General features: G+C 38.2%; 1 protein-coding gene across 1 annotated transcript in view; it reads right to left on the bottom strand.

Annotated features, from left to right (window-relative positions):
• GABRA3 (gamma-aminobutyric acid type A receptor subunit alpha3) overlaps nucleotides 1-20,972 on the bottom strand; it is a 214,033-nt gene that overhangs the window by 42,096 nt on the left and 150,965 nt on the right. Inside the window, exon 6 of the mRNA XM_047097768.1 lies at nucleotides 18,755-18,898. Coding sequence (XP_046953724.1) covers nucleotides 18,755-18,898 — 144 coding nt within the window. The remainder of the gene's footprint in view (nucleotides 1-18,754; nucleotides 18,899-20,972) is intronic.

Raw genomic sequence — 20,972 nt, 5'->3', positions numbered from 1 at the left:
TTTTAATTTTCATTTTTTATTTTATTAATTTTTCTCTTACTCCAAAAGGACAAAAAAAAAAAAGATTCAGCCCAAAAGAAAGAACAGGAAGAAATGACAGCCAGAGGATTAATCAACACAGATATAAACAAGATGTCTAAACTAGAATTTAGAATCATGATAGTAAGAATACTACCTCGGATTGAAAAAAGCATAGAATCCCATTCTGCCTTTCTACAGAGATAAAAGAAGTAAAGTCTAGTCAGGACAAAATTTAAAATGTTATAATTGAGATGTGATCTTGAACGGATGCCAAGACAGCAAGGATGGATGAAGCAGAGCATTGAATCAGTGACATAGAAGATAAATTTATGGAGAATAATAAAGCAGGAAAAAGAAGGAAACAAAAGCAAAAGATTATGATACGATACTTGGAGAACTCTGTTACTTATTAAAGAGGAATAACATCCCAATCATAGGAGTCCCAGAAGATGAAGAGAGAGAAAAAAATGGCAAAAGGCTTATGTGAGCAAATTATAGTGGAAAATGAACCATCACCAAGGCATATCATAGACAAATTCACAAAATACACAGACAAGGAAAGAATTATTAAAGTAGCAAAGGAAAAACAGCCCTTAACTTATAAGGGAAGACAGATCAGGTTCACAGTAGACCTATATACAGAAACTTGGCAGGCCAGAAGGGAGTAGCAGGATATATTCAACATGCTGAATGGGAAAAATATACAGCCAAGAATTCTTTATGCAGCAAGCCTCTCATTAAAAAAGGAGGAGAGATAAAGTTTCCCAGACAAAAACTAAAGGAGCTCATGATCACTAAATCAGCCTGCAATAAATTTTAAGGGGGAGTCTTTGAGTAGAGAAAAACAAAACAAAACAAAAGACCAAAATAGTCCACCAAAAATTGCTAGGACTAATACATTAATTTAGCAAAGTTGCAGGGTCTATATATTGAAAACTACAGAAAGCTTATTAAAGAAATTAAAGAAGACACAAAAAATGGAAAAACATTCCATACACTTGGATTGGAAGAACAAATATTGTTAAAATGTCAATATTACCCAAAGCAATCTACACATTAAATGCAATCCCTATCAAAATACCACCAGCATTCTTCACAGAGCTAGAACAAACAATCCTAAAATGTGTATGGAACCAGAAAAGACCACAAATAGCCAAAACAGTCCTAAAAAAGAACACCAAAGCTGGAGGCATCACAATTCTGGACTTCAAGATGTATTACAAAGCTACAGTCATCACGATAGTATGGTACTGGCACAAAAACAGACACATGGATCAATGGAACAGAATAGAGAACCCAGAAATGGACCCACAAATGTATGGCTAACTAATCTTTGACAAAGCAGGAAAGAATATCCAATGGAAAAAAGACAGTGTCTTCAGCAAATGGTGCTAAGAAAACTGGACAGTGACATGCAGAAGAATGAACCTGGACCACTTTATTACACCATAAACAAAAACAAACTCAAAATGGATAAAAGACATAAATGTAAGACAGGAAGCCATCAAAATCTTAGAGGAGAAAACAAAGAGGCAGAAACCTCTTTGACCTTGGCTACAGTAACTTCTTACTTGAAATGTCTCTAGAGGTAAAGGAAACAAAGCTAAAATGAACTATTGGGATCTCATCAAGATAAGCTTTTGGGATGAGCACTGGGTGTTGTATGGAAACCAATTTGTCAATAAACTTCATATAAAAAAAAAAGATAAGCTTCTGCACAGTGAAGGAAACAATAGAATGGGAGAAGGTATTTTCAAATGACATATTGAATAAATTGTTAGCATCTAAAATCTCTATAGAGGTTACCAAACTCAACACCCACAAAACAAATAATCCAGTGAAGAAATGGGCAAAAGACATTAATAGATACTTTTCCAAAGAAGACATCTAGATGTCTAACAGACACATAAAAAGATGCTCAATATCATTCATCATCAGGGAAATACAAATTGAAACCACAATGAGATAACACCTGACACCAGTCACAGTGGCTAAAATTAACAACTCAGGAAACAATAGATGTTGGCGAGGATATGGAGAAAGAAGAGCCCTTTTGCACTGTTGGTAGGAATGCAAACTAGTGCAGCCACTCTGGAAAACAGTATGGAGGTTCCTCAAACATTTAAATCAGGACTACCCTATGACCCAGCAATTGCATTACTAGGTATTTATCCAAAGGACACAGGAGAACTGATTTGAAGGGGCACATGCACCCCAATGTTTACAGCAGCACTATCAACAATAGTCAAAGTATGGGAAGAGCCCAAATGTCCACGGACTGAGAATGGATAAAGATGTGGTATACATAGATAATGGAATATTAGTGATCAAAAAGAATGAAATCTTGCCATTTGCAACAATGTGGATGGAACTAGAGTGTATTATGGTAAGAGAATAGGTCAGAGAAAGACAAATGTATATATTCACTCATATGTGAAATTTAAGATAAAAACCAGATGAACATAAAAGAAGGGAAGCAAAAATAATATACAGAGAGTGAGACAAACCATAAGAGACTCAAATACATAGAACAAACTGAGGGTTGCTGGTGGGGTATTGAATTGGGTGGGGGGATGGGCTAAATGGGCAAGAGGCATTAAGGAGGACACTTGTTGGGATGAGCACTGGGTGTCATATGTAAGTGATGAATCACTTATTTCTATTGCTGAAATCATTATTATACTATATTTTAACTAACTTGGATTTAAATTAAAAAAATAAGAAAAGATAAGAAAGAGATAGAAAAGAGAAAAAAGAGAAGAAAAATATAAAAGAAGAAAATAAAAATAAATATTTTTAAATAACATAGAATAAAATAAAAATAGAATAAAAATGTTGCTCTTTCTTCATCTAAGGAAGGAAAAGAAAGAAAAATAACATAAGCAAAGAAATGAACAAAGAAACAAAAAGAAACCCAAATGAAGCTAGATCCAGTTTCTTTTAGAACTGAAACTTTTCAGCACACTATGATCCCTAGTAGACTAAGCAGGTGGAAGGGATTTGTGCTGGTGTTCTGGGGGATATGCCTGGAGGGCACAAGTCGGGGGTAGGCTTAGTGTAATGGCTCCATTCTCCACTTAGTAGTGAGGCTTAGCTCACTGGGTTAAATCAGTGCTGGTGGGCTAGAGGTGAAAATTCCTTTTCCCTGTTCTCTAGTCTCCGGAGCAGTAATTTCTCTCATAGATATGCAACAAATCACACCTCTTTTGTCTCAGGCCTCTGTCTGCTCCCTGTCTTTACCCTGTGTCCAAGCTGTCTGCTTGTCTAGCAGTGCCTTCCTAGAGTTTTATCTCAGATGGGGCTGTTTCAAAACCCCACACTTCAGAGAACCCTGCTAGCTTGAACCTGTGCTGATCCTCTGGGGGAGGTTCTCTCTGAGCAATGGCCTGGTACCAACTTGTTCCAGAAAACATTTATGTGACTGTGTGGTTGCCAAGGCTCAGAGTTTGTGGTAAATTGCAACACACAGCCAGCACCAGGTGCAACACACAGCCAGCACCAGATTTTGCTGCCCTCAGCTGGCATCTCTGTTCCTATACCAGTAAACGTGGCAGTTCTCTAGGGCCCACTGGGACTTTTGTCCAAGGAAAGGCTGTATCACCCTACAAAATGCGTTCCAAACGGGAAGTGCTTCTCCCCATGTGGCACAGGGGTCCCTCAGATCACACTGCCTGCACCCAGGGATTTTCCGTTTCATCCACAGAGCACCCACCACCAGCCACTGAGCTCCAAAACTTCAGACAGTGGGCTCTACTGTTTATAGAATACTGTCCATATTGAAATCCTCTCCTTATTCCCCATCAATGGTTTTGGGGAACAGAGTTCTTGTCCAGTCCCCTGAGAATGTTTTCACTCTTTATTTCTCTGTCTCCAGCTACTTCCAGGGGGGAGTGCTGTTCTTGTGCAATCCTGACATGCTGCACTCTGTCCCCCTTTCTCTTTCTCTTTGTCCTCTCTCCATGAAAACTGCTCCCTACCCACTGCAGCACTGCAGCTTTTATCTTCCCCAATTCACCTCTGCACAATGCATACCTGGCAAGATCTCTTGCTCAAATTGTGCAGATTGTTGCATTAATCCTCAGATCAATTTCCTAGGTGTTTAAAATGATTTGATGTTGATCTAGCTGTGTTTCAGGGATGAGATAATGTGAGGGTCCCCATACTACTCCACCATCTTAACTCCTCCCTTCCTTTACTCTTTTTGTTTTCATGTGGTGTTTTAAGTAGATACTCACAACACATGATCTCACTACAACAGCAATAGTAGGTGGCTATAAAATTATTGATGTAGTGCAGTATGTACTATGGTTAATTTTATGCAGTTATGATTTAACACTGCATCTTTATATTTTTTTACATTTCTCCCAACTGTGAATGGTGCCATGTGCCACCTGTGTTTATGTGCATAACTTTTGATAAATTTTAACTTTTTATAATAGATTTGTATATATTTTATAGTAGTGAATAATAGACTAGTATCTACATATGTTTTATGCATTCATGACATATCACACTTATCCTTAATTTTTTCAACATTTCTAGGGAATATGCTTCATCTGTGAGTTTCCTCAAGTAGTAAAAAATACCCAAATATTTTTACAATATATTTATGGAAAAGAATCCACATTTAAGTGAAATCATGCAGTTCAAGTTTGTGTTGTTCAAGGGCCAATTGTACAGGCCAGTATCCCTGAAGAATACAGGCACAGAAATTCCCAACAAATACTGACAAGCCACAGTCAATAGCACTTTAAAAGAGTTATCCCTGGGATGCAAGAACAGTTAACATTTGTACTTCAATAAGTGTGATATATCACATTAATAGAATGAAAGAAATAAATGATCATTTGAATAGATGCAGAAAATGCATTTAAGAAAATTCAACATTCATTCATGATAAAAACTCCTAACAAATTGGGTATAGAAGAAATGCTCCTCAAAATAAAAAAGTCCATATATGACAAGTTCACAACTAACATTGTACTCAATGGCGGAAGGTTGAAAGTTTTTGCTCTAAGATCAAGAAGAAGACATAAGTGCCCATTGTCACCAGTCCTTTTCAACATAATACTGAAAGCCCTTGATGGAGCAGTCAGGTGAGACTGTTCTTACTGACTGTAAGAATTAAAACTCATCAGGATTGGAAAGGAAGAAGTAAAATTGTCTCTATTTGAGATGACATAATTTTATATATAGAAAATCCTAAAGACTATGCCAAAAAATAAAATACTTGTTACAACTAATCAACAGCTGAAAAAATATATAGAAAGCTTATGAAAGAAATTGAAGAAGACACAAAGAAATGGAGAAAAACATTCCATGTTCATGGATCGGAAGAACAAATATTGTTAAAATGTCAACACTACCCAAAGCAATCTACACATTCAAAGCCATCTTTATCAAAATAACAGTGGCATTGTTCACAGAGCTAGAACAAACAATTCTAAAATTTGTATAGAACCAGAAAAGACCCCTAATAGCAAAAGTAATGTTGAAAAGGAAAACCAAAACTGGAGGCATCACAATTCCGTACTTTAAGCTGTATTACAAAGCTATAATGATAAAGATGGTATGATACTGGCACAAAAAGAGACACATAGATCAATGAAATAGAATAGAGAACCCAGAAATGAACCCACAAATGTATGGCCAACTAATCTTTGACAGAGCAGGAAAGAGTATACAATGGAAAAAAGTTTCTTTAGTAAATGGTACTGGGAGAACTAGACAGCAACATGCAGAAGAATGAACCTGGACCCCTTTCTTAAACCATACAGAAAAATAAATTCAAAATGGATAAAAGGCCTGAATGTGAGACAGGAAGCCATCAAAATCCTAGGGGAGAAAACAAGCAGCAACCTCTTTAACCTTGGCTTCAGCAACTTACTAGACATGTCTCCAGTGGCAAGGGAAACAAAAGCATAAATGAACTATTGGGACCTCATCAAGATAAAAAGCTTCTGCACAGCAAAGGAAACAATCAACAAAATCAAAAGGCAACCAACAGATTGGGAGAAGATATTTGCAAATTACATATTAGATAAAGGGTTAGAATCTAAACTCTATATAGAACTTGTTGAACTCAACACCCAAAAAACAATCCAGTGAAGAAATGGGCAAAAGGCATTAACAGACACTTAAGAAGACATCTAGGTGGCTAACAGATACATGAAATGATGCTCAACGTCACTCATTGTAGGGAAATACAAATCAAAATCACAATGAGAACCATCTCACACCTGTGAGAATGGCTAAAATTAACAATGTAGGAAACAAGAGATGTTGGTGAGCATGCAGAGAAAGGGGAACATTTTGCACTGGTGGTGGGCATGAAAACTGGTGCAGCCACTCTGGAAAACAGTCTGGAGGTTCTTCAAAAAAAATTAAAAATAGAACTACCCTATGACCAAGCAATTTCACTACTAGGTATTTATCCAAATGATACAAAATGCTGATTCAAAGGGGCACATGCACCCCAATATTTATAGCAGCACAATCAACATCAAAGAGACACATGCACCCCAATATTTATAGCATCACTGTCAATAATAACCAAATTATGGAAAGAGCCCAAATGTCCATTGACTGATGAGTGGGTAAAAAAGATGTGAGATACACACACACACACACACACACACACACACACACACACACACACACACAATGGAATACTACTCGGCAATCAAAAAGGATGAAATCTCGCCATTTGCAACAACATGAATGGAACTAGATTGTATTATGCTAGGTGAAATGAATATCATATGAATTCACTCACATGTGGAATTTAAGAAACAAAACAGGAGTTTTGGGAAGATGGCGGCATAGGAGGACGCTGGGCTCACCACATCCTGCGGATCACTTAGATTCCACCCACGCCTGCCTAAATAACCCAGAAAATCACCAGAAGACTAGCAGAACGGATTCTCTGCAGCCAAGCATAGACAAGCGGTCCAGGGAAGAGGGTAGGAAGGGCAGAGAGGTAGTGAGTGCTACACGGACTGGTGGGAGGGAGCCGGGGTGGAGGGCAGCTTGCCGGCAAAGCAGAGCCCCCGAGTCTGGCTTGCAAAAACGCAGGAGTTGGACGGAGTGTGTTCTGACAGCAAGCGGGACATAACATCTGGAAGGTTATAGGTTAACGGATCTGCTTGGAGAATGGGAGGGCTGGAGGACAACGGGAGGGAGAGTTGTTGAGCCCCAGACAACAGAGCACAGCTTGGCAAGGAACAAAGGCACTCGCCAGCGCCATCTCCCTCGCCCATCCCCCAGCCAAAATCCCAAAGGGAACCAGTTCCTGTCAGGGAACTTACTTGCACCACAAACACCCAATGCTGTGCTTCTGCGGATCCATCCCTCTGGCGGGTCTGACTCCCTCCCAGTGCCGCAGAGCTCCTCCAAAAGCAGATCACTAAAGGAAAAGTGAGCTGAGCCTGCCCCTCCCGTCCCTGTGCACCTTACTGATCCACCTCAGCTAATACGCCAGATCCCCAGCACCACAAGCCTGGCAGTGTGCAAGTAGCCCAGACGGGCCACACCACTCCACAGTGAATCCCGCCCCTAGGAGAGGGGAAGAGAAGGCACACACCAGTCTGACTGTGGCCCCAGTGGTGGGCTGGGGGCAGACATCAGGTCTGACTGTGGCTCTGCCCTCCAACGCACGTGATTCAAGACAGCACAGTGGAAGTGCCCCGCAGTTCTGCACCACTCCAGGGACTATCCAAAATGACCAAACAGAAGAATTCCCCTCAGAAGAATCTCCAGGAAATAACAACAGCTAATGAGCTGATCAAAAAGGATTTAAATAATATAACAGAAAGTGAATTTAGAATAATAGTCATAAAATTAATCGCTGGGCTGGAAAACAGTATACAGGACAGCAGAGAATCTCTTGCTACAGAGATCAAGGGACTAAGGAACAGTCACGAGGAGCTGAAAAACGCTTTAAATGAAATGCAAAACAAAATGGAAACCACCACAGCTCGGATGGAAGAGGCAGAGGAGAGAATAGGTGAACTAGAAGATAAAGTTATGGAAAAAGAGGCAGCTGAGAAAAAGAGAGATAAAAAAATCCAGGAGTATGAGGGGAAAATTAGAGAACTAAGTGATGCACTAAAAAGAAGTAATATACGCATAATTGGTATCCCAGAGGAGGAAGAGAGAGGGAAAGGTGTACTTGAAGAAATCATAGCTGAGAACTTCCCTGATCTGGGGAAGGAAAAAGGCATTGAAATCCAAGAGGCACAGAGAACTCCCTTCAGACCTAACTTGATTCGATCTTCTGCATGACATATCATAGTGAAACTGGCAAAATACAAGGATAAAGAGAAAATTCTGAAAGCAGCTAAGGATAAACATGCTCTAACATATAAAGGGAGACCAATCAGATGCGTGACGGATCTCTCTACTGAAACTTGGCAGGCCAGAAAGGATTGGCACGAGATCTTCAACGTATTGAACAGAAAAAAATATGCAGCCGAGAATCCTCTATCCAGCAAATCTGTCATTTAGAATAGGAGAGATAAAGGTCTTTCCAAACAAAAACTGAAGGAATTCATCACCACTAAACCAGCCATACAAGAGATCCTAAGGGGGATCCTGTGAGACAAAGTACCAGAGACATTGCTACAAGCATGAAACCTACAGACATCACAATGACTCTAAACCCATATCTTTCTATAATAACACTGAATGTCAATGGACTAAATGTGCCAACAAAAGACATAGGGTATCAGAATGGATAAAAAAACAAGACCCATCTATTTGCTGTCTACAAGAGACTCATTTTAGACCTGAGGACACCTTCAGATTGAAAGTGAGGGGATGGAGAACTATTTATCATCCTACTGGAAGTCAAACGAAAGCTGGAGTAGCCATACTTATATCAGACAAACTAGACTTTAAATTAAAGGCTGGAACAAGAGATGAAGAAGGGCATTATATAATAATTACAGGGTCTATCCATCAGGAAGAGCTAACAATTATAAATGTCTATGTGCCGAATACTGGAGCCCCCAAATATGTAAAACAATTACTCACAAACATATGCAACCTTATTGACAAGAATGTAATTGCAGGGGACTTTAATACCCCACTTACAACAATGGATAGATCATCTAGACACATGGTCAATAAAGAAACAAGGGCCCTGAATGATACATTGGATCAGATGGACTTGACAGATATATTTAGAACTCTGCATCCCAAAGCAACAGAATATACTTTCTTCTCGAGTGCACATGGAACATTCTCCAAGATAGATCACATACTGGATCACAAAACAGCCCTTCATAAGTATAAAAGAATTGAGATCATACCATGCATACTTTGGACCACAATGCTATGAAGCTTGAAATCAATCACAGGAAAAAGTCTGGAAAACCTCCAAAAGCATGGAGGTTAAAGAACACCCCACTAAAGAATGAATGGGTCAACCAGGTAATTAGAGAAGAAATTAAAAAATATATGAAAACAAACGAAAATGAAAATACAATAATCCAAATGCTTTGGGATGCAGCGAAGGCAGTCCTGAGAGGAAAATACATTGCAATCCAGGCCTAGCTCAAGAAACAAGAAAAATACCAAATACAATATCGAACAGCACACCTAAAGGAAATAGAAGCAGAAGAGCAAAGACACCCCAAACCCAGCAGAAGAAGAGAACTGATACAGATCAGAGCAGAAATTAACAGTATAGAATCTAAAAAAACTGTAGAGCAGAACAACGAAACCAAGAGTTGGTTTTTTGAAAATAAACAAAATTGACAAACCTCTAGCCAGGCTTCTCAAAAAGAAAAGGGAGATGACCCAAATAGATAAAATCATGAATGAAAATGGAATTATTACAACCAATCCCTCAGACATAAAAGCAATTATCAGGGAATACTATGAAAAATTATATGCCAACAAATTGGACAACCTGGAAGAAATGGACAAATTCCTAAACACCCACACTCTTCCAAAACTCAAAAGGAGGAAACAGAAAGCTTGAACAGATCCATAACCAGTGAAGAAATTGAATCAGTTATCAAAAATCTCCCACAAGTAAGAGTCCAGGACCAGATGGCTTCCTTGGGGAATTCTACCAGACATTTAAAGCAGAGATAATACCTATCCTTCTCAAGCTATTCCAAAAAAATAGAAAGGGAAGGAAAACTTCCAGACTCATTCTATAAAGCCAGTATTACTTTGATTCCCAAACCAGACAGAGACCCAGTAAAAAAAGAGAACTACAGGGCAATATCCCTGATGAATATGGATGCAAAAATTCTCAATAAGATACTAGCAAATCGAATTCAACAGCTTATAAAAAGAATTACTCACCATGATCAAGTGGGATTCATTCCTGGGATGCAGGGCTGGTTCAACATTTACAAATCAATCAATGTGATACATCACATTAATAAAAGAAAAGATAAGAACCATATGATCCTGTCAATCAATGCAGAAAAAGCATTTGACAAAATTCAGCATCCTTTCTTAATAAAAACCCTCAAGAAAGTAGGGATAGAAGGAACATACTTAAACATCATAAAAGCCATTTATGAAAAGCCCACAGCTAACATCATCCTCAATGGGGAAAAACTGAGAGCTTTCTCCCTGAGACCAGGAACACAACAGGGATGTCCATTCTCACCGCTGTTGTTTAACATAGTGTCGGAAGTGCTAGCATCAGCAATCAGACAACAAAAGGAAATGAAAAGCATCAAAATTGGCAAAGATGAAGTCAAGCTTTCGCTTTTTGCAGATGACATGATATTATACATGGAAAATCCGATAGACTCCACCAAAAGTCTGCTAGAACTGACACATGAATTCAGCAAACTTGCAGGACACAAAATCAATGTACAGAAATCAGTTGTGGCCTTATACACTAATAATGAAGCAACAGAAAGACAATTAAAGAAACTGATCCCATTCACAATTGCACCAAGAAGCATAAAATACATAGGAATAAATCTAACCAAAGATGTAAAGGATCTGTATGCTGAAAACTATAGAAAGCTTATGAAGGTAATTGAAGAAGATTTAAAGAAATGGAAAGACATTCCCTGCTCATGGATTGGAAAAATAAATATTGTCAAAATGTCAATACTACCCAAAGCTATCTACACATTCAATTCAATCCCAATCAAAACTGCACCAGCATTCTTCTCGAAACTAGAACAAGCAATCTTAAAATTCATATGGAACCACAAAAGGCCCCATATAGCCAAAGTAATTTTGAAGAAGACCAAAGCAGGAGGCATCATAATCCCAGACTTTAGTCTCTACTACAAAGCTGTAATCATCAAGACAGCATGGTATTGGCACAAAAACAGACACATAGACCAATGGAATGGAATAGAAACCCCAGAACTAGACCCACAAACGTATGGCCAATTAATCTTTGACAAAGCAGAAAAGAATATCCAATGGAAAAAAGACAGTCTCTTTAACAAATGGTGCTAGGAGAATTGGACAGCAACATGCAGAAGAATGAAAATAGACCACTTTCTTACACCATTCACAATAATTAACTCAAAATGGATGAAGGACCTGAATGTGAGACAGGAAACCATCAGAACCTTAGAGGAGAAAGCAGGAAAAGACCTCTCTGACCTCAGCCGTAGCAATTTCTTACTTGACACATCCCCAAAAGCAAGGGAATTAAAAGCAAAAATGAACTATTGGGACCTCATGAAGATATAAAGCTCCTGCACAGCAAAGGAAACAATCAATAAAACTAAAAGGCAACCAACAGAATGGGAAAAGATATTTGCAAATGACATATGGGACAAAGGGCTAGTATCCAAAATCTATAAAGAGCTCACCAAACTCCACACCCGAAAAACAAATAATCCAGTGAAGAAATGGGCAGAAAACATGAATAGACACTTCTCTAAAGAAGACATCCGGATGGCCAACAGGCACATGAAAAGATGCTCAACGTAGTTCCTCATCAGGGAAATACAAATCAAAACCACACTCAGATATCATCTCACACCAGTCCGAGTGGCCAAAATGAACAAATCAGGAGACTATAGATGCTGGAGAGGATGTGGAGAAACGGGAACCCTGTTGCACTATTGGTGGGAATGCAAACTGGTGCAGCTACTCTGGAAAACAGTGTGGAGATTCCTCAAAAAATTAAAAATAGACCTACCCTATGATCCAGCAGTAGCACTGCTAAGAATTTACCCAAGGGATACAGGAGTACTGATGCATAGGGGCACTTGTACCCCAATGTTCATAGCAGCACTCTCAACAATAGCCAAATTGTGGAAAAAGCCTAAATGTCCATCAACTGATGAATGGATAAAGAAATCGTGGTTTATATACACAATGGAGTACTATGTGGCAATGAGAAAGCATGAAATATGGCCCTTTGTAGCAACATGGATGGAACTGGAGAGTGTGATGGTAAGTGAAATAAGCCATACAGAGAAAGACAGATACCATATGTTTTCACTCTTATGTGGATCCTGAGAAACTTAACAGAAACCCATGGGGGAGGGGAAGGAAAAAAAAAGAGGTTAGAGTGGGAGAGAGCCAAAGCATAAGAGACTCTTAAAAACTGAGAACAAACTGAGGGTTGATGAGGGGTGGGAGGGAGGGGAGGGTAGGTGATGGTCATTGAAGAGGGCATCTTTTGGGATGAGCACTGGGTGTTGTATGGAAACCAATTTGTCAATAAACTTCATATAAAAAAAATAAAATAAAATGAGATACACTTTATGTAAAAAAAAAATAAAATAAAATAAAATAAAATAAAAAAAAACAGATGAACAAGGGGAAAGGAAGGAAAAATAAAAACAGGGAGGGATAGAAACAATAAGAGACTCTGAAAGAGAAGAAACTGAGGGTTGCTGGAGGGTGTTAGGTGGGGGGTGGGCTAAATGGGTGATGGGCATTAAGGAGGACATTTGTTGTGATGAGCACTGGGTGTTATATGTAAGAGGTGAATCACTAAATTCTACTCCTGAAACCATAATTACATATATATAAATAACATACAAAAATTAGTAGTGTTTCTATATACTAACAACAATATTAGAAATTAACACAATCTCATTTATAATAGTATCAAAAATAATAACAGTAAATGTAATTAGGTGAAATATCTGTATACTTAAAACTCTAAGATGAAAGAAATTGAAGAAGACACAAATAAAAGATATCCTGTGTTCATAAATTAGAAGAATTGATATTGCAAAATATATCCATACTACCTAAAATGATATACAGAGTCAATGCAATCCCCATCAAAATTTTAATAGCATTTTCACAGAAACAGAGAAGATAATCCTGAAATGCATATAGAACCACAAAAGACTCTGAATAGCCAGACCAATTCAAAGAAACATGAACAAAGATGGAGACAGCACACTTCCTGATTCAAATTATATTACAAAGCTATAGTAATCAAAACAGTATTGTACTGGCATAAAAACAGACACATAGATCAATGGGACGTAATGAAGTCCTCAGAAATAAACTCATGCATATATAGTTAACTAATATTTGACAAGGATGTCAAGAATACACAATGAGGAAAGAATAGTCTTTTCAATAAATGGTAGTGGGGAAAACTGGATATCCACATGCAAAAGAATGAATTTGGACCCCTGTCTTACAAATTAATGCAAAATGAATTAAATACTTAAATGTAAGTAAGACCTGACACCAGAAGCACAGGCAATGACAGCTAATACAATAAGTGGGACTGCATAGAACTAAAGAGCATCTTCATAGCAAAGGAAAAAAATCAATAAAAAGGCAATCTGAATAATGGTAGAATATGTTTGCAAACCATATGCCTGATAAAAGATTATAGTCCAAAATATATACAGACATCCTATAACTCAATAGCAAAAAAAACCCCAAAACAGTCTAATTAAAATGGGTCAAGGATGAGTGGAATTTTTCTGAAGACATACAAATGGCCAATAGGTACATGAAAATGTGTTCAATGTTACTAATCATCAGGGAGAGATTATCACCTCACACCTCCTAGAATGGCTATCATTAAAATAACAAGAGATAACAAGCGTTGGAAATTATGTGGAGGAAAGTGAACCCTTGTGCACTCTTGGTGGGATATAAATTGGCACAGCTACTATGGGAACTAGTATGGAAGTTTCTCAAAAAATTTAAAATAGACATGGCATATTATCCAGTGATCCCACTTCTACGTATATGTCCAAAGGAAAAAAGAAATCAGTACCTAGAAGAGATATCTGCACCCCTATGATCATTGTAGGATTATTTACAATAGACAAAACATGGAAACAACTTAAGTGCCAATAAGTGGATGAATGAGTGAAGTAAAAGTGATAGTTACACACATACACAATGAAGTATTACCTCAACCATAAAAAAATAAAAATAAAAATCCTGCCAGTTTTGACAACATGGATGAATCTAGAAGACATTATGCTAAGTGAAATAAGCCAAAGACAAATATTGTGTGGTAACATTTACATGTAGAATCTAAAAAAATTTATAGAAACAGAGGAGAATGGTGGTTTCCAGGGACTGAGAGGTAGGGGAAATGGGGAGATGTTGATCAAAGGGTACAAAATTCCAGTTATAAGATGAATAAACTCTGGATATCTAATGTACAGCATGATGACTACAGTTAATAACACTGTATTGTATACTTGAAATTTGCTGGGAGTAAATTCGTAAGTGGTGTCATCACCAGAGTGATAGATGTGTTAATTAACTGAATTGCAGTAATCATTTCACAACATACATACACATTGTACACCCTAAATGTATACAATTTTTTCAATCATATTTCAATAAAACTGGGGTGCCAGGGGAAGCAAAGAGGCAAAAAGAATTCTCCTTAGAACTGAAGCATTTTGTTTGGTTGGGAGGGTTTCCCATTTCTTCCCTTGTATTGCAGACTATCTGGGTCCAATGTGAAATAGTCAAGAGATCATGGAAAGTCGCCTTTGCACATTCACAGATATTCATAACCTAGATACTTTCTGTGGGTGAAAAATTACAGGTGGGTGTTTAGAAAGTTTAATATATTAATTCATTGTGTCAATTAACTGACTAGGTTCTCTGAAATATAACTCTAATATTTTGTATCTCCTTACATCATCTGCTATGCCAAAGAATGAAGCTTCGATCAGATTGGAAGATTTTTTTTCAAAGTTCCCCATTATATTTCCACCCTGTGTCTCAGCTTATTATTAAGATTATTAGGTACCATCTTTGTTGTGTATGAAATATTCAAGAGTACACTATAAAACATAATGCATTATGTATTCACAAATTAGTTATTATCTATGGATCAGAAATGCAAAACAGTTGAGCAAATTAATGCTTTACATAAATATGTTTTTATAAAATGGACCATTACATTCCCCCTCTTCTTGCTGCCTCTCTTTGTGTATCTTATTATGAAATATGACCCTTTATGTGGTTTAGGGAAATTTCCCCTGCCTTTGTAGTCCAGCCTATTAAGTTCCATTTGTGTTAAATGTGAAATATCTGAGAATATAATATAAAACACATTCACAATCTAGCTGGTATCAAAGGTTGTGAAGACACAAGGTTTTTTTTAAATAGCTTGGCAAATTAACTCATTATACTAAGTGAGTGGATATATTTTCTTAAATTCATGTTTGGATTTTGTTTTCAATTCTCTATTTCCACTCCTTGTACTTTTATCTTGCCTTCTTCATCTTTATATCTCCATCTCTCTGACTTGTCTTTTTTCTCACTCTCTCTTATTTTCTTCTGAGTTACCTAGGCTACATGTCTAGACAGCTAATATATACAATGACAGTAATAAAAATATTATTCTAACAAATAGTCAAATTTATAGGAATGGAAAAATAAGATCATACATCCAAATCCTCCACTTAGGAAATTAGTGCAATAATTCGACAAAGGAGAAATAATTGAATTGGTGCTGAAATAGGGAATGGTGTGAACACAGATTTTGAGGAATTTTATTCATTTATTTGAATCTGGAGCACAGAGGAGGAGCCCTCTTCTTAGAATTACAGGCATACCTCATTTTATTTAGTTGGTTGTATTTTTCTTTGTTTTATTAAAGTATAGTTGCCATACAACTATATCAAGTGTATCAAGTGTACAACAGAGTAATCTGACAATTCTGTACATTATACAATGTTCAGCACAATAAATGTAGTTACCATCTCTCACCATACAAAGTTATTACAATATTATTAACTATATTCCCTATGTTGTGGCTTTCATCTTCATGATGAGCATTTATAACTGCAAGTTTGTACCTCTTTTTAAAAAAATATATATTTTATTGTCAAGTTGGCTAACATACATTGTATACAGTGTGCTCTTGGCTTCAGGAGTAGATTCCCATGATTCATCACTCACATACAACACCCAGTGATCATCCCAACAAGTGCCCTCCTCAATGGCCATCTCCCATTTTCCACTCCCTTGCACCTACCCCCATCAACCCTCAGTTTGTTCTCTGTATTCGAGAGTCTTTTATGTTTTGCCCCTTCCAGTCCCCCATGGTATTCTCTTAAGTTTCTCAAATTTCACATATGAGTGAAAACATGATATCTGTCTTCTCTTATTTCACTTAGTGTAATACCCTCCAGTTCCAGGTCTGGAATACCACCACCCCCCCAACACACATGCCACCAAGCCCAGCTGAATTGCCCTTGGCCCCACCTTTCCATAGGGCCCTAGGAAGGGGGTTTCAAGCACCCTAACAAGGCCTGTGTCCAGTCCAGGGGTCAGGGCATGAAAACGTAGCAGCAGGTCTGCAACTAGTAGGTGGTATTTATATTAAGATCCAGATTCAGTGAGAGCAAGCCATGTTGGGGAGGTTGGGCAACTGGCCCCAGACCACATTCCAATGCTTCCACATAGGAGGCACAGCCAGAATCTGAGCCCCAGGAGCATAGTATCCCTGCACAGTAGTAGACCTGTGAAGGCATAGAGTGCTCCTTGGAGCAAAGTAATGAGGTCCAGGTGGCCTGGGGACACCCCCCTCTGACACTTGTACAGTTTCTCCAAAACTGGGCATTTTGCTCCAGCAGCTAACTTACACCTGCTGGAGCAGGAAGACTCTTCGATCCGGGCCAGCTACATACATGGTGCCTTGCCAGCTTCCCAGCCTAGTCCAGCCACGATCAACACCATGGGCCAAACTCCAGAATTCTCTCAGAGGAGAGCAGCCTACATCTTTTTTTTTTTTTTTCAGTTTTTCCAAGACTTGCCTTTATTCGCTATGTAAATATACAAGATAGAAGGAGTTAAGAGTATGATTGGTATTTTGATCATGCTTAGCTAGGCCTTGCTACATGACATATGGTGAGTTGGTTACTTTTTATTTTCAAGTCACAACCATTGTGACATCTGGGCTACTATGATCTATCTGGGGTCTTTTTTTTTTTTTTTTATATGAAGTTTATTGCCTACATCTTTGTGGCCCTATACTCTCTATACCCTACATTTATTACTCTGAACCAGTTGCAGCCTCTCCAACATGTCATATTTTCAAATCGATACCTCGGTATTGCCTTTCACTGTAATAGCCTTTCCCCACACCAAATTCCAAATCTCTAAATCCTGTCTCAAAAAGATATTTCAAATTCTTCTTTATTTAGATACCTTTCCCTGGTCCTGGAGTGGAGGGAAAACAGGGCACAGACAAGATGATATACTGTAACATCACAAGGAGAGGGAACAATGGCCAGATAATGAAATAAAATGACAAAAGTACCCTAATCCATTTATAATTGTGGATTCAGATCTTTCACCAAGACAAGTATTCCTGCCCTTGGTAGCAAAAAATATTGTTAGCTATGTGAGCCCCCCAACTATACTCCATTATGCCAAATACCTTAAGCTTAGCTCAGATTCAAGGTGCCTTCTTCCTTAGGCCCCGGGAACTTGTCAGTTTCCAAATAGGATTCAAGGCTACAAAACAAGTCTCTAGGTGCCATTTATTAATATCCAAGGATTTAGCTATTAAGAGGACCTGACAAGGTTTGCCAGACAGACTTGTTTTTGAGATGGGCGGCTCACTTAAAAAAATAATTCCATGGCTCATCCTTAGACTTCTTGGCTGTGTACCTGGTTTCTCCTGGGTTATTAATTTGTCACCTCAGCATTGGAAGAGTTGAGCAATTGTCTTCATGAAGCCTTTAGGATCAAAGTTCAGTTTTCCCACCATCATGGTTTCCCTTTGCCTTCTCTTCTACCACAGTCCAGCCCTAATGCTTTGACTTTCTTTTAAATTTTTTTTTTCAACGTTTTTTTTTTTTTATTTATTTTTGGGACAGAGAGAGACAGAGCATGAACGGGGGAGGGGCAGAGAGAGAGGGAGACACAGCATCAGAAACAGGCTCCAGGCTCCGAGCCATCAGCCCAGAGCCTGACGCGGGGCTCGAACTCACGGAGCGCGAGATCGTGACCTGGCTGAAGTCGGACGCTTAACCGACTGCGCCACCCAGGCGCCCCTGCTTTGACTTTCTAACCCACTCACCAAGAGACAGGAGGGCATCACAATTAATAGCATTGTTCTGGGATCCAATCTACCTGAGTTCAGATCTTGGCTCTATTACATAATGTGACATGGGACAAATTACTGAATATTTCTATGCCTCAGTTTCCTTACGATAATAGTACCTACATCGCAAGACTGTTTTGAGGATTGCATGTTATTACAAGGACTTACAATAGTGACTGGTATGTGATACATATTACAAAAATGCTTATTAAATAAAATAAATACCTGTACTAGACCGGATTATCTCTGTCCCAACAACATGGCCCAACAGGTCGTACTGATTCAGGCGGGAGCCATCCTGTGCTACTTCCACAGATTTGTTCTTCCCAAGAGTCCACGAATAAACCACTTCAGCTGTTGTATAGGCATCTAAGGCAGAAAAGGGTCAAGAAGAAGTTGAAGGGAAAGGAAAATAATTATCTTTAATACTAAACTTGCATGAGATTTATACATCCATCTAGTAAACACTCATTGAATGACTACTATAGTTTATGCTGGGTACACAGAAGTGAACCCAAAGTGGTCTGTTCTTTCAATAACTCACCATCTTCTGGACAATAAATTGTTAAACTTTTCCTTCTCTTGGAGGGTCAACAGTAGAGGCAAGGGGAGGAGTAGCTAAAATATTATCTAATGTAGATGTCAAAAATTCAAATGCCTGCAGGAGCTACAGGGGTATCTTACATAAGTAAATCAGGCTATTTGGGTGATGGGCATTGAGGAGGGCACTTGTTGGGATGAGCAATGGGTGTTGTATGTAAGCCAATTTGACAATAAATTATATTCTTTAAAAAGCCTGTCAGAAATATAATAAAGCTTTTTAAAATGATTATGGGGTGAGCATATGAGATAAGGTAAAAAATCATAGTAGGAATATTTTAAATTAAAAACATGAAAACTTCCAAATTAAAAATAGCCATAATTAATTATTACAATTTTATTTTTTATTATTTTTTAATGTTTATTTTTGAGAGAGACAGTGAGAGAGAGAGCATGAGCAGGGGAGGGGCAGAGAGAGAGGGAGAAACAGAATCTAAAACAGGCTCCAGGGGCGCCTGGGTGGTTCAGTCGGTTAAGCGGCCGACTTTGGCTCAGGTCATGATCTCACGGTCCGTGAGTTCGAGCCCCGCGTCAGGCTCTGTGCTGACAGCTCAGAACCTGGAGCCTGTTTCAGATTCTGTGTCTCCCTCTCTCTCTGACCCTCCCCCATTCATGCTCTGTCTCTGTCTCAAAAATAAATAAACGTTAAAAAAAAATTAAAAAAAAAAAATAAATAAATAAAACAGGCTCCAGGCTCTGAGCTGTCAGCACAGAGCCTGATGTGGGGCTTAAACCCATGAACCGCCAGATCATGACCTGAGCTGAAGTCGGATGTATAACTGACTGAGCCACCCAGGTACCCTATTGTAATTTTCTTTTAAAAACTATTACCATTTTGATTTCAAAACAGAAACCTGCTTCCTTTTCTTCTGCACCAAGATGTTAATGTCAGATTTTGTATTTGGAATTCCCACATTGAGTATGGAATTTAGTATGGATTAGTTTTAACAGAGGTGTGGGCAAGAGAAATGGTGAGAGACTAAGGAGTGAGGTTATTTAGTTTAAGTCAGTATCTTAAAGGAAAAGAGTTGCTCTCTTTCCAGACACAGATTTACTCTTTGTACAGTGGGTTTAATTTTGGGGGCAAGCACCTTGCCCTAACTTAGGCACCTAGGCTCATAAAGAGAAACTGAAACATACTGTTCATCCATTTTGCCCAACTTTTGAGCTGTTGTTCAAGTCAGTTCGAGGTCTCCAGCTCCTGGTAGCAGCTGCTGTCTCTATAATATGCTCTATTTAAGCCTTTTTACCACAAAGCAAATAATTCCTAGTGAATCTACCAATGAACAAACATAAATTTGTCTCTATAAAACTTTGCAGCATTGGATATACATTTCATAAATCTGACATTAACACTCAAATGTACTAATTGTGGTCTGCTTATATTATACTTAGGAATTTTTTCAATATACCCAAGTAAAGCATTTTCTGATTTGCTTGTAATGGGCAAAAGCCAAAAATTTCTTCATTCACATCAAAATTCTCAATGTAATCATGAAAAAATACACATAACTCTACAGTATTTTTTATATCTGTTCTCTCATAAACTACAAAAGAAAATGCCACAAGAAATCCAACTTTCCACATAATGTGCTCTGTATATGGCCTCAGTCGTTTATTCAGCACCGAAAAAAATACTTCTAGTTCAACATATAATTCTTCTGCAATAGACATTCTTATAAATTTGGCATCTATAAAATATTTTGGTACCCGGGAATGTTTGTTGCTCAATGTATTAATTGCATTTCCCAGCAGCAACACTTAGTGTAGGCATTCAAACACAAAACCTGTTGAACTTTCAGTCTATGTTTTAAGGTTAATTAAGATTTCTATTGTACATCTT

This window comes from Lynx rufus, unplaced genomic scaffold (genome assembly GCF_022079265.1).
Source record: "Lynx rufus isolate CCGP_SWC_20201006 ecotype Redwood Valley unplaced genomic scaffold, mLynRuf1.p SCAF_40, whole genome shotgun sequence".
Taxonomy (NCBI): Eukaryota; Metazoa; Chordata; class Mammalia; order Carnivora; family Felidae; genus Lynx; species Lynx rufus.
Note: the sequence above shows the minus strand (reverse complement) of the source record. Positions and strands in the feature narration are given on the sequence as shown.